Source organism: Aythya fuligula, chromosome 3, assembly GCF_009819795.1.
Source record: "Aythya fuligula isolate bAytFul2 chromosome 3, bAytFul2.pri, whole genome shotgun sequence".
Lineage (NCBI taxonomy): Eukaryota > Metazoa > Chordata > Aves > Anseriformes > Anatidae > Aythya > Aythya fuligula.
Genome location: NC_045561.1, coordinates 118372216 through 118385843, shown reverse-complemented (window position 1 = coordinate 118385843; position 13628 = coordinate 118372216). Strand labels below are relative to the sequence as shown.

General features: G+C 48.4%; 1 protein-coding gene across 1 annotated transcript; it reads right to left on the bottom strand.

The window, feature by feature from the left end:
- Nucleotides 1–4862: 4862 nt before the first annotated feature.
- On the bottom strand, nt 4863–12170 carry LOC116487536 (interferon-induced very large GTPase 1-like). The gene has a single exon (XM_032184533.1). It carries the CDS (start codon nt 12168–12170, stop codon nt 4863–4865), a length of 7308 nt encoding a protein of 2435 aa, XP_032040424.1.
- Nucleotides 12171–13628: the final 1458 nt, after the last annotated feature.

Below are 13628 nucleotides of genomic sequence, written 5' to 3'. Positions count from 1 at the left end.
GGGATCCTCCACAGGCGGCAGTCTCGTTCTGTGGAGGTCCACCTGCTCCTGCGTGGTCTCCTCCACGGGCTGCAGCGTGGAACCCTGCTCCACCGTGGCACTCCATGGGCTGCAGGGGGACAGCCTGCTTCACCATGGTCCTCACCACAGGCCGCAGGGGACTTCTGCTCCGGTGCCTTGAGCACCTCTCCCCCTCCTTCCTCACTGACCTTGGTGCCGTTCCTCACTCCCTTCACTCTCCCAGCTGCTGTGTGGCACAGTGTTTTTTTTCCCTGTCTTAAATATGCTCTCACAGAGGCGCAAAACAACATCGCTTATTGGCTCAGCTCTGGAAAACAATGGGGCCCTTCCCAAACATGGGGCAGCTTCTAGATCTTTCTCACAGAAACCACCCCTATGGCTCCCTGCTACCAAAACCTTGCCACGTAAACCCACTACATGTCGTCAGCAAATTTGCTCCAAACACCTTCTTCTCCTACATCCAAATTGTTTATAAAAAGATTGAAGAGGACTGACTCCCTCAAGTGGAGCCTTGGGGGACCCCACTAGCGACCATCTGCCAGCCAGAAGTGGCCCCATTTACCACAACCCTCTGAGCCCTGCTCATCAGCCAATTGCTCACCCATCGTATGATTTTTTGTTTTTGCTCTATGGTGGACATTTTGTCCAGTAGGATCCTATGGGAAACTGTGTCAAAAGCTTTGCTAAAGTCCAAGAAGATCACATCAGGTCGTTTACCTTGGTTGTGCAGGGGCACAACCTATAAACAGAGCAAGTCGCTCTGTGTTGGGGGGGGGGGGCAGGAACATCAGCCGAGGTTAATGTTACCTCCACAGGGACACCTGCAAGACATTGATGCCTACCGCACCAACGGGATGCCGACCACGACCTGGCTAAGTATCTATGACACCAATGACTGGGAAAAGCATTGTGCACATCAGTACCCTTGTCATCACCCTGGGGTCGGTATGTTAACAAGCTAACTCATTAATAAATTCTTTGTGTTCCCCTGACAGACCCCCACTGGGACCCTAATCACCCCAGAACTTATGGGCAATTACGTAACTGGACAGCACCCACAGCTGTTTATCCTTTGTACTACATGGTGGACCCAAATAAACAAGCAACTGATTAGGGCGTTAGTGGATGCTGGGGCAGAGGTCAGTATTATACATGGCAACCCAGGAAAACATAAAAGAACTTTAACCCTGGTGCGGGGTCGAGGGGAGCAACCAGTCACGGGGAAACTCATGAAACTCAAGTTACAAATGCAAGCAGTCCGGGTAGGAAAAATAGCGGAGGAGGCTCACATTCTAGTTGCTACCGAGGTAGTTATGTGTGGTAGTTTTACTCGAATGGGCAGCCGAGCTCCACCTCAGCCACTCTCACTCCTCCTCCTCAAAGGAAAAAGGGGAGAAAATATGATACAAAGGGCTCAAGGCTTGAGATAAGGATGAGGAGATTGCTCAACAATTGCTGTGATGGGCAAAACAGAGTCAGAGTAGGGAGATAATTTTTTTTTGCCTATTACAGGCAAAAGAACAGGCTAGAGAAGTGAGAAACAAAGGAAAGAAACCAAAAACGCCTTCTCCCCATCCACCCTCCTCCACGTCCTTCCCCCACAAGATGCAGGGGAATGGGGGAATGGGAGTTGTGGTCGGTCTATGGCACTTCGTCTCCGCCGCTCCTTCTTGGTCACTCTCTGTCCCTGCTCCACACGGGGTCCCTCCCACGGGTTTCCATCCTTCCCAAACTGATCCTGTGTGGGCTTCTCACAGGCAGCAGCTCTTCCAGAACTGCTCCAGATATGGGTCCGTAGCATGGGGTCCAACCCTCAGGAGAAAACTGCTCCAACCTGGCTCCCCCATGGGTAGCATCTCCTGCCAGGTCACCTGCTCCTGCGTGGGCTCCTCTCCACGGGCTACAGGTCCGGCCTGGAATCTGCTCCAGTGGGGATCCTCCACAGGCGGCAGTCTCATTCTGTGGAGGTCCACCTGCTCCTGCGTGGTCTCCTCCACGGGCTGCAGCGTGGAACCCTGCTCCACCGTGGTACTCCATGGTCTGCAGGCGGACAGCCTGCTTCACCATGGTCCTCACCACAGGCCGCAGGGGACTTCAGCTCTGACACCTGGAACACTTCCTCCCCCTCCTTCTTCACTGACCTTAGTGTCTGTAAGGGTGTTTATCACTTCTGTTTCTCTCCCAGCTGCTGTCTTTCACCCCTGATCCCCCCGGCTGTTTTTCTGGTCGGCCATGGTTGTCGCATTCCCTCAACAGAACATATGGTAACCCGGGCTAATGCCCCAGGCTGAGATACTACGTGCCTGAGTCTTGGTACATCGCAGAACCTTTTTCCACCTGTCTGGTTGGAAACCCATTGGGAAAGCAATGGGTAGCCACTTTTGTGACCAATACGTGTCCTGAGCGTCAATCTGCAAAACCTGGAGTGACTCCTGGAATGGTTGGTTATCCAGAGCTGGGGAGACACCAAGCCTCCTGTCCCAAGGATTGAGCTTCCTGGGCTCGTTGTCAGTCACCTATTGCACATTTTTCACGTATGCATGGAAAATGACTTAGTTTCCTTGTGGATGAATAGTATGAAACCTGGCGTGGCTAGTGCTTGAGCGTTAACCACCCTGAATCACCTAAGGTGCTGGCTAAGGAAATTTAGCAATGCCGCTAGGGCTGCACTATCTGGCTTGCTGCTTGACCTAAATTTAATAAGGCATGCTATGCTACAAAATAGAACTGCGATTGATTTTTGTTACTTGTCCATGGTCACAGTTGTGAGGACTTTGAGGCTATGTGTTGTACGATCATTCCCAGTTGGTACCAGTGAAGGAATGAGAAGAATTAAGCAAGCAACTGAAGATGAATGATAGCAGGAACCCAGTGTGCGGGGGTGGCATGGCTACAAAACTACTGTGTAATTCTTCTATGAGTTAGTTTTATTTTCCTAGTTACTTCAGGCAATTACACCACAGAGCAGAATAACCCCTCCACAGTTCAGGTGGAAAGAGTAAGAGACCTGCTGCTCCACCTGGACTGTCACAAGTCCATGGGGCCAGATGGGATCCACCTGAGGGTGCTGAGGGAACTAGCAGATGTGATTGCTGAGCCACTTTCCATCATCTATCAGCGGGCCTAGTCAACTGGAGATGTCGCAGATGACTGGAGACTTGCAAATGTGACACCCATCGATAAGAAGGGAATGGGCCCAAGTAGTGCCAGGGGAGGTTCATGCTGGAAATGAGGAGACATTTCTGCTCAGAACGAGCAGTCAGGCATTGAGATGGTTGCCCAGGGAGGTGGTGGAGTCACCATCCCTGGGGGGTGTTCAAGGAGAGGTTGGACGTGGTGCTTGGGGACATGGTTTGGTGGGTGACATTGGTGATCGGGTGATGGTTGGACCAGATGATCTTGGAGGGCTTTTCTAACCTTCATGATTCTAGGATTCTACAGGAAAGCTGGGGTGGGACTCTTTATCAGGACGTGTAACAATAGGACAAGGGATAATGGCTTTAAACTAAAAGAGGGGAGATTTAGCTTAGAAACAAGGAAGAAAAACTTTAATATGACAGCAGTGAGGCACTGGCACAGGTTTCCTGGAGATGCTGTGGATGCCCCATCCCTGGAGGTGTTCAAGGCCAGGCTGGATGGGGCTTTGAGCAACCTGACCTAGTGGGAGGTGGCCCTGCCCATAGCAGGGGGGTTGGAACTAGATGATCTTCAAAGTCCTTTCCAACCCAAACCATTCTGATTTTATGATTCTGGGAGAATTGTGGCTCACCTTGAAATGAAGCACGGAGAAACCAGTCCAGTCCAACTCAATCAGTTTATTAGCAAAGACTACAAAGAATTATAATGAATCACCACTCTTGACAGCTCTTCAGGAGACTCTGGTCATTGGGTTTGCAGCAGGATTGCAGGAAAAGTGCACAGTAAACACCCCCTCCCACTGCACTGGTGCAGGCAGAGACACTTCCATGTTCTCCAGGCCCTTTTTGTTCAGTAGCCACCTGCCTGTCTTGACAGCACAAACGCTAAGCTCACGCACTGCTGACAGGTGCTGAGGAAGCTGCAAAGCTGTCTAATTCTCTACATTGGTTATAAAGGGCTTTTACCCAACACAGAAGTGCTGGGCAAAAGCAGTCGGGGTGGCTAGGATCTGGAGGGACCTTTGCCAGGCTTAGGCTCATGAATAGGAGTGGCTCATGGAAGTGGGGACACATCTTAACCTAGCACATACACCTAATAACCACAGAGTTAAAATCACTGTCTAAATCCACATAGGCTGCTGTGTTAATTGCTTTAATGGCATCATAAAGATAACTGCACCATAGTACTAAGTGTATGAATGCAAATAATAATCCCAAAAAACAAATTAGCTGAGGTTCCCACAAATTTTCACCTGCTCACAGACCCCGCTGTCCTTTCTGCAAGTGTGACAAGTATTGCTGCAGGGAAACTGTTCTTTTGCCAGTGTCATTTCTTTTCCATAGCAGCTGATAAAACTGGTACTTTCTAATTCTGCCTTCGCTCTTCATCTGGCACTTGGTCTTGATCTCGGCGGTATGACTGCTTGCTACTGGAATATTTTTCTAGTTTGCTTTAAGACAAAGCTGATGTAAATATTTATGGCAAGAAAGGAAGAGGACTTTGACTTTATCACACAGCAAGGGAATCGCTGAGCAGCGGCATAAGAAGCACTCCTTAGTTTACCCAAAGTTGTAGCAGTTGCAGTTAGTTTTCTTGGCATGGTTTAAGGTCACAATCTTTTCAACAAGATTTTGTGGTCATCCTCGTATTATGTTCTTCTAAAATGCAAAGCACTTGCGGTTTTTCCTTCATACCAACTTAGCCTAATATTTCTCCAGTTCAGCGAGTGCATTCCTTTTTGTAACTGTGTGCCATGAAGCAGGGATTTCTCCTTTGCCATGAAATTTCCCATTATAGTGATGTTCTAGCTGTGTCCTGAAAGAAGACACAAACCATTTCCAGTATGCTTGCATGGATGGATCAGGAAGAATGCTCCAAGTGGAATATGGATGTCCTGCATTGCGGTATTTCTTGAAGGGGATCCATTTACCAGTCTTGAATGTGCAGTCACTTGAAACAAGGCTAGAACAAATATCAATGACTAGGTTGTCTGTTTTATGCCATTTGTAGCCTGACAAAACTTGTGGACGATGGAAGACAACCCGGTGGTCTCCATCATGGTTTGGCATAGTGTTAGTGCAAACAGCCCCACAAAATGGACACTGCTCCGGGCACCCTGCAAACTGCTCAGTCACTATTGTGTGAGGCTGCCTTTCAAAGGAGCTCATACGAGGTTCTTCAAACTCTTTCCTGAGATCATCAATAACAGGAGACAGTGCTTCTGTCATGGCATTATTCAGGAACTCTACGTCTGTTATCTCCTGATGTTCAATGCCCTTCAGGTCACTCCTGGACAAGCTTAGCACATCTCCAAGTGCTCTGCAGAATTCATCCAGCCAAAGAGAGATTTTATCCTTTCTGTCTTTTCTGTCTTTGACAACCCTGGTTGATGCAAAAACAGCTGACTGAATGTTTTCAGAGTAACGAGAGAGGGAGTCTCTTAAAAACATCTCCAGCCTTCTGTTCTTGTCTAAACAGTACGTCTCAACTTTTGTCTTAATGTAATTATTTAAAAAGTCTCCTGGGGCATTAAGATAATACATGAAATTTTCAAAATTTTCTTCTTCTGCTAGGTATTTCAGCATGTAATATTCCAGAGTGGATCTATTGCCTCTGAAATCAGGAATTTTATCCTTCACGTCTCGAGCTATGTCAAGAGCTGTCTTCTCATAGATGGCGTGTCGAAGAGCTGGGGCAATCTTGCTGCACAGGAAATCAGCAAATGTTGTGATACAAGAGGCTCCTTGGCAGGAAATCTGGAAACATTTAAAGAAGTCTTCTCTCTTGCTCTCCAGGTAGACGACTGGATCATTTGCTTTCCTGAATGCTGCATGCATGTCTTTAAACCTTTCTGCTGCCATTTTGCACAGGTACAGTGATAATTCCATTTTGTAATCTTTATTAAAACTATATTTTGCCGTCTTAGGAACAGAGTTCATACCTTTCTCCACTTCATTTAATATTTCATGAATAAAAGTTTGACTGTAATCCATTTTGTCCTTTTCCTTCTTCTCAATGTTTGCCTTCACACGCTTTATGATGCTCTTTGTAATGCGGTGCATGTTGTTCTCATTGGCTTTGTCCAAACTCTTAGAAAAGATGCGGAAGCCTTTTTTCTTAGACACGTGTTTTTGTATGTCAAGAGAAAAAGCAGACTTTTGGCATAAATTCAATATTTGTTTAACTACATTAGGCTCCTTAAAGTGGTCTAGAAGAACATTTTCTATGTCCACATCGATGTCCACCTGTTCTAGAGGGGGAGTAGCAGAGGACACTTCAGCAACCCACTGCATCCAGAGTGAATTGAACCAGTTTCTCAGTTCACTTTCACTTAATTTCTGGCCTTTTAGAGACAGGGCCAACTCTCTGCTCTTTCTCAGGAGCTCAGTTTCGTATTCAGACTTCCTCTCATCCAGTTTACTCTGGCTCTTCTTTAGTTCTGTAAGTTTCTCACACTTCCTTTGCATTTCAACAAGAAGGGACTCTCTCAGTTCTTTCAGCTTCAGTTCTGTGCTGCATTTCCACTGGATCAGTATTTCATGGTCTCTGTCTTCACCAAAGAATGTTTCCATGTCCTTGATGATGGCATCACTTCTCTCTTGCACCAGTTTTTCAAGGTTTTCCATGGTGATCTTGCCCAACTCCCCATTCCGCACCTTGTTTTCCAGTTTCATTTGCAAGTCTAAGATGTGACTTCTCAGCTGCCAGGTCCACTGACTAAATGCAGTTTCCAGTTTCTTGTAGGCAGCAATCTCCACTGAATTCTTGAAGCTGAAAACGAAGTTTTCATTCAGCAAGGCATTCCACAGGTCACTAATACGAACTTTCAAGCTGGAGAGCCTCAAAACGCTGCTGTGCGATTCCTTCTTGGCAGCTTGGAGAATTTTGCTCTTTAATTCCTGGACGTTCTGGCTGTAGGTGGGGTTGGGCGGTGCCATCGGTGGGTTTCCTTCCCACAGGTGAGCAAAGTAATGAATGTGGGTTTTCACGTCAAAGCGGATGACGTCGCTGAAGCAGGTGATGTCACAGAATTCCTGCTGGGCCGCGGTCACGGTCATTTCATCCAGCTTTTCCTGCAGACGTCTTTGTCCTTCCATGTTCTGTTCCTTTGCGGATATTTCGCCCACGTTTTGGTGCACAAAGAGGCAGCCTGGGGAAAGATTAACTTGCTTCATCCTCAGGAAAGCCTGCACAGCAATCTGAAGGACGTCTTGCATTTCTGAAGGATTTTCTCCAAAGATGTTGATCAGAGTCATGTTGCCGATGCCAATGACAAAGGTGGCCAGCTCATTGTCATGGTTATGTGACTGCTTATTGGCCATCTCTATGGCACGAAGTCCTTCTGTGTCAACAACGAGCAGGTAATCAAAGTTCAAATCCTGTTGGAGCTTCTCGTCCACTTTAATGAGCTGCATAAACGCTCCCCGGGTGCACCTTCCTGCGCTGACGTTAAACTGGAGACCAAACATGGCATTCAGCAGGGTTGACTTCCCTGTGCTCTGGATGCCAAGCACGGAAAGCACAAATACTCGCTTGTCCCCTAGCTTCTCAATTAACCTGTCAAAGACAGCTCCAATCCATTGCAGTGGTATGTAAGAAGCATCACCATCCATCAGCTCAATGGGATACCCTAAAACCATCAGACTGGCAGCAATTTCAGGTAGTTTGACATACCATTTTTCTTTGGAGGTTGTTGATTCCAGTGCCTCATAAATCTGCCCCACCTCTCTCAAAATATGCTCAAGGCCAATGGACGAATCATTGATTTCATCAGAAAGGGCATCTAACTCATTACTCAACTGAGTTTTCAGGTCGTTATTTTCATTGTTTTTCTTTAATGCCAGGATTTGAGACCATAACTGATCGTACTCACTCTTCAGCTCATCAAGGTGATCAGAGGAGATGTCGTTCATGAAGATCTTCATCCACTGCAGAAAGAATTTCTTGGTATTGTCTGGCTGTGACTGGAGAAAGCGAAGGACTGTTTTCATCAGCTGATTGAGGGGAAACGCTTTGCCTAGTTGCTTTCTTCGTATTGCAGACTTCTCCAATTCAATTTGGCTCCGATGATGCTCTATGCTCTTGTTCCTCTTTTCCTGCAAGCGAGTGAGTTCTTTGTCCTTTTTACACCACAGGTACCACAGTTTTCCCTGAAGAGGCAGTAGCTGTGATTTGATCTCAGACAAATTCTCTTTCTTCAACAGATTCACCAGCATGATTGCTGTTTCTTTGGCTGTCACGCACGCTTCTGCATCTTCATCGACTAAGAAGCCGTGCTGGCGAGCTGTGCTCAGGCATGCATTGAGGCTAACAAGCGTGCTTGACCCTTCCACTAGGTCTCGGATGGTTTTTGTCAGCTCACCCACTAATTCTGCTTCATTTCTGTTCTTGATCCCTATTCTTATGTTTTGGCTAGATCGGCCAGCTGCAATGCTCTCTTTCTCAGTGAAAAGGCAAACCAAAGGCCTCTGAGACTGCCACAGATCATGTAAAATTTTCCTGCCTTTCTCGTTGCTCTGATCAAACTCAGAAACAAGAACCACGTTCATGGCAGAGATCTCCTGTAAAAACTGCAGCTGGGGTTCGTAATCTCTCGCATCTCCGTGCAGGTTACAGAAAGCAACAGGGTCGTTAAAGCTGTCGTCGTCGCTACCACGGGGAAGGTACCAGGAGATCTCCACAACACCTTTCATCAGGAAGCAGTCTTTGGTGCTGCCTTCGCAATGGCGATGGAAAAAAGTGTCGTGTTTCTTCCTGCTCAGCAGGGCATTCAGGAGCTGAGACTTGGAAGAGGAAGGAGAGCTGCCGATGCGGAGGAAGGACACGATGGGCATCTCTGCCTGATAAATGAGTTTGTTGTAGTGAGTGCTAGTCCTCGTCTGCTCTCCCGATTTCACCGTCCCTTTCCAGCTCTTCTTGATTTGGCTGAGGGACCAGAGAGGGAACTCTATCTGTGAAGTGCCCGGGTTTGGTACCAGGAGGGGTAGTGCAAACTGGCAGAAAGCGAGCTTTGATGAAAGGTACTGTCTCATGAAATCATCAGCACAATGAAAAATTGCCATCTGGAGGTCCATGGGGTGCACATGACTCTCCCTGCTTGCAGATTCAGGGGCTCCTTTGTCCAAGTCACTGAGAAAGTCATCAAAGGAATCAGAGGGCTCGTGCTCCTCCGCTGAGGTGTTTGGTGTGGGCGCGACTCCCGGCTTACTCGCCTCCTTGCAAGTCAGGTACCTGACCCGGTAATCCACAGTCAGGAGCCTTTGCAGGAAGTAAAATGGTAGCTCGCTGTCCTTGCTGGGCTTGCTGTTGTGTACAGATATCTGGTTTATTATGTGGAAATCTTCTGTGCCCATTTTTCTTGGATAGTACCTTTCCAGCCCGAGGCGCTTAAGTAAGTTGAGGAATTCTGGGCTTGCAGTGGCTTGACTTGCTTTGGATTTGCTGCTGTCTGATTTGGGTTTGCACTGACTGGGAGGCTGCATGCCTTGAAAAGCATCTTCCAGGTGTCTGGTTATACTGTCTTTGTTCAGGTTGCCAGATGTGTCCTCCAGTTGCCCATCGATGAAGGATTGCAAATCTCTTTCCAGCATCTCCCAATCTTTGAATGCATTGTGCTTTTCGAGGAGAGCTTTCATCTCTGTGGACCATGTGTTTTTCATCTTTTCTTTCATGAAAAGTAAGCGGCCATGCTTCTGCTCAGGGGTCACCTTCTTGTTTTCGGATGTTATGGTGAGCCCCGTCAGCAGCAGGAAGGCCTGAGCTCTGCAAAGATCCTGTTCCTTCAGGCTCTGATACTCATTATGTGCCATGTCCATTTCCTTTATCATGAAATTAATTTCTGGACACCCAAGAAGGTACTGAAAAGTGCTGCTTTCTACTTGGTATCCTGTGCTGGTAGTAACTAAGAGCACTAAGAGTTCTATGTCTTCCTGTGCCCTTTGCCGCAGAGACTGGAGCAAGGAATAAACAGACTGGCTTACAGTGAAGGTGGCTTTGATCTTTGCCTCATGAATGGCAGATGCAGAAGTTGCCGGTTCGTAGGTGACTTCCTGGATGTACTCCTTCATTTGCAGCAGTGTAGTATTGAGATCTTCAAGACTGGAAATACTGGAAGATTTGGGAAGCATGTGCTCCTTCTGGAAGACCCACTGCATAATGTCGGAAGCCCTGGGGAAGTCCCTGACAGAGTAGATGTGAGGATCCAGCAGGCACTGCAGCAGAGATTTGATGTAGGTGATGTTTTCTGGAGAAGACTTCTGGCAAAAAGAAACAGTGTTCACCAGGAACTCCTGCAATGCTTTGTCTGACAGACATATGTTGATCCAGACACTGTGATTCTTTGTTCTGTTATTCAGGCCCTGTTTAAAATCTAGCAACATGAGCAGTTTCTTTTCATCAACTTTCCGCTCCCAGGTCTTCACTTGCTCCAGGAAAGCTCTGGCCTCTTCTACGGCACTGGCCAGTTCCTCTCCAAAGATCACACCAGTGCTGCGATTCGTTAGCTCTTCGTAGACAGCCCTGAGGCTGCTGCTCATTTGATGGGAGGCTTTAAAATCGCTGCTGTGGTTGGACAGGATTATGTCCCACACTGGGATCAGCTGAAAGCCCCGGTCGATCACACACCAGGTTGTGTTATTGGCCACAAGCCCGCATTTCCACTCGGGAAGGGAATCTGTCTCTGCTGGGCCCCCTGTTTTGGTCACGTGGAGCTGAACTGCTCTGTGGGTGCTGCTTCTGTCTCTTCCCTGAAATGATGCCTGTGAGCTGGAGTTTGAAGCATCCCCCTTCACTCCCCACTTGGTACTGAAGCCGCTGAAGCTAGCCCCGACGTAGTTGTTCAGTGCTTCAGATGTTTGTTGTTTCATCTCATCCCATTGCTCTTCTCTGAAAGCTTCAGCAGATGCTTTCCACCAGAATATTCCCCCAAAGTGGATGGGTCCCTGGTTCACGTGAGACCCAAACCTGCTGAAGAAGCTGGCGCACCTGCTCTTCAGTAGGTGGAACCTGTCTGCCTCCTTTGTGATGCTCAGAAGCTGTTCGATGTCTTGCAGCTCTCGCAGGGCTGCATCTGAGAGGCGAAGCTGGTCCTTTTGGAAGTAGCAGGAGGCCAGAGGGATGTATTGGTACTTGGTGGTGCAAATGTACGCCTGCTCCGAGCTTGACCGATGGGAGTCCTCTGACTGTGAGGACTTGCCGGAATCTACACCTGTTTCAACACTGAACCCCCAGAACCCAGCTTTGACAGAAGCATTGATGCTGAACCCCAGCTGCTCCATGGACTTGGTGAAAGTGGCTTCTGCTGCAGAGGAGGAGAACTCCTTCATCTCAAGCAGTGACCCTTGCACTGGACCAGTGAGCATGAAGCCATCAGGGACCCTGATGAGTTGCTCTCGCTTTGCCAGCACATCCTCCAGGCTCTTGGTTTGGTAAATCCCCTGCAGAGCCAGGCCTCCCGATGCCCGCCTCAGGACCTCCTCGTCAGAGACGTTCTCCCTCTTCCCCATGGACTTCTCCTGCTGCTCCAGTTGCTTCTGGATGCTCACCAGCTCATCCAGCAATGCCTTCTCTGGAGGTGCCCAGTACTCCTTGGGAATGTCCATGGCTTGCTGTAGGGCCTCCTCTTTCTGTCTTATCATTTCCTTGCTGTGGCTGCGGCTCTTCTGCATTTCTTCCAGCTCCTGTAGGATTGACTTGGCTGCTTCTTTTCTCTGCTTCATCATCTCCAAGCGCTGCTTCTGTACTTCATCAACAGCTGTTTTGTTGTCTGTGATTCCTAGGAGCCTTTGGAGTGCCTTGGTCTCCCAGGGGTACTGCACTTCGCACTCCAGTTTAAGGCAGTCTTCATATTGCAGATGTTTCAAAGCATTTATTGACTTAACACCCAATATCTCTGACAGTTTGGGGAGCCAGTATTCTTCATCAAGTCCTTCCTTCTCAAATGCTTCTGCCAGCAATTGCTTAGCAATTCGTGCCTTTTCCCCAGCAGCTGCTCTCTCCTCCTGTGACTCCATGGCTGTGGAAGGGGAAAAGAGACTTTTGTTACATCAGGTTAGAGGAGGCCACCACCCCTTAGAAGAGGCCTCTCCATAGTTCCTGGCCCACGGATTTCTTCTGCCCTGCTGCTGGAACCCAGCCTCGGGCACCCCTGAGATAGGCAGACACAGCCAGACAGACACACGCAACCACTGGAACGGCTGCACAAATAGCCATGGTGTCGTGGTTTAACCCGGCCGGCAGCTAAACACCACGCAGCCGTTCACTCCCCCTCCACCCTCCCTCTCTGGGACGGGGCAGAGAAATGGAAAGTGAAGCCCGTGAGTTGAGATAAAGACAGTTTAATAAGACAGGAAAATAATAATAACAACAATAATTATAACAACAATAATAATAACAAAAATAATAATAACAATAATAATAAGAAGAATACAATGGTGATAATAGGAAAGTAATAATAATATGTACAAACAAGTGATGCACAATGCAATTGCTCACCACCCGCTGACCGATGCCCAGCCTAACCCCAAGCAGTCCGGCCCCCTCCCCCCGGCTAGCCACCCCTAGATATTGTTTAGCATGACGTCAGATGGTATGGAATACCCCTTTGGCTAGTTTGGGTCACCTGTCCTGGGTCTGTCCCCTCCCAGCTCTTAATGCACCCCCAGCCTGCCTGTTGGCAGGACAGAGCAAAAGGCTGAGATGTCCTTGGCTTGGTATAAGCACTGCTCTGCAACAATTAAAACATCGGGGCGTTACCAGCACTCTTCTCATCCTAAGCCAAAACACAGCATTCCACCAGCTACTAGGAAGAAAATTAATTCTGTTCTAACTGAAACCAGGACACATGGACAAGGCGCTGCCTTCAACAGCACCCATATATAACCTAGCAGGAATGGTCTCACACTGGCTCCTCATCCTTACAGCACTCGCCCACACGAGGTAGAGAAAGGGATTGCCTGGAGAGAGGCAATCTCTGGCCCATCAAGTAGCAACTGGAGACTGGATAACCTTAATGAAGCCAACACTCTCGCCATCCACATACCCTTACACTTTTGTCATGCAAAACTACTAACTAAGGGAACAACGATGGTAAATTTTCTAGAGGGGAAGACATATGAGGAGCGGCTGAAGTCACTTGGATTGTTCAGCCTGGAGAAGAGGAGACTGAGGGGAGGCCTCATGGTGGCCTCCAACTTCCTCACGAGGGGAGCAGAGGGCCAGGCATTGCTTTCTGGTGACCAGCATTAGGACCCAAGGGAACGCCATGGAGCTGGGACAGGGGACGGTCAGGCTGGATATCAGGAAAAGGTTCTTTACCAAGATGGTCGTTGGGCACCGGAGGCCCAGGGGGAAAAGGGGGCTCCCTGTGTGGCCCCTGCCCTGCCCAGAGCAAGTCAGCGGGGACCTACCTGCCCACCCTGGTGCTCTGCAGCTTCTGCACCTCCTCAGCCCAGCTCCAGCAGCCTCTCAGC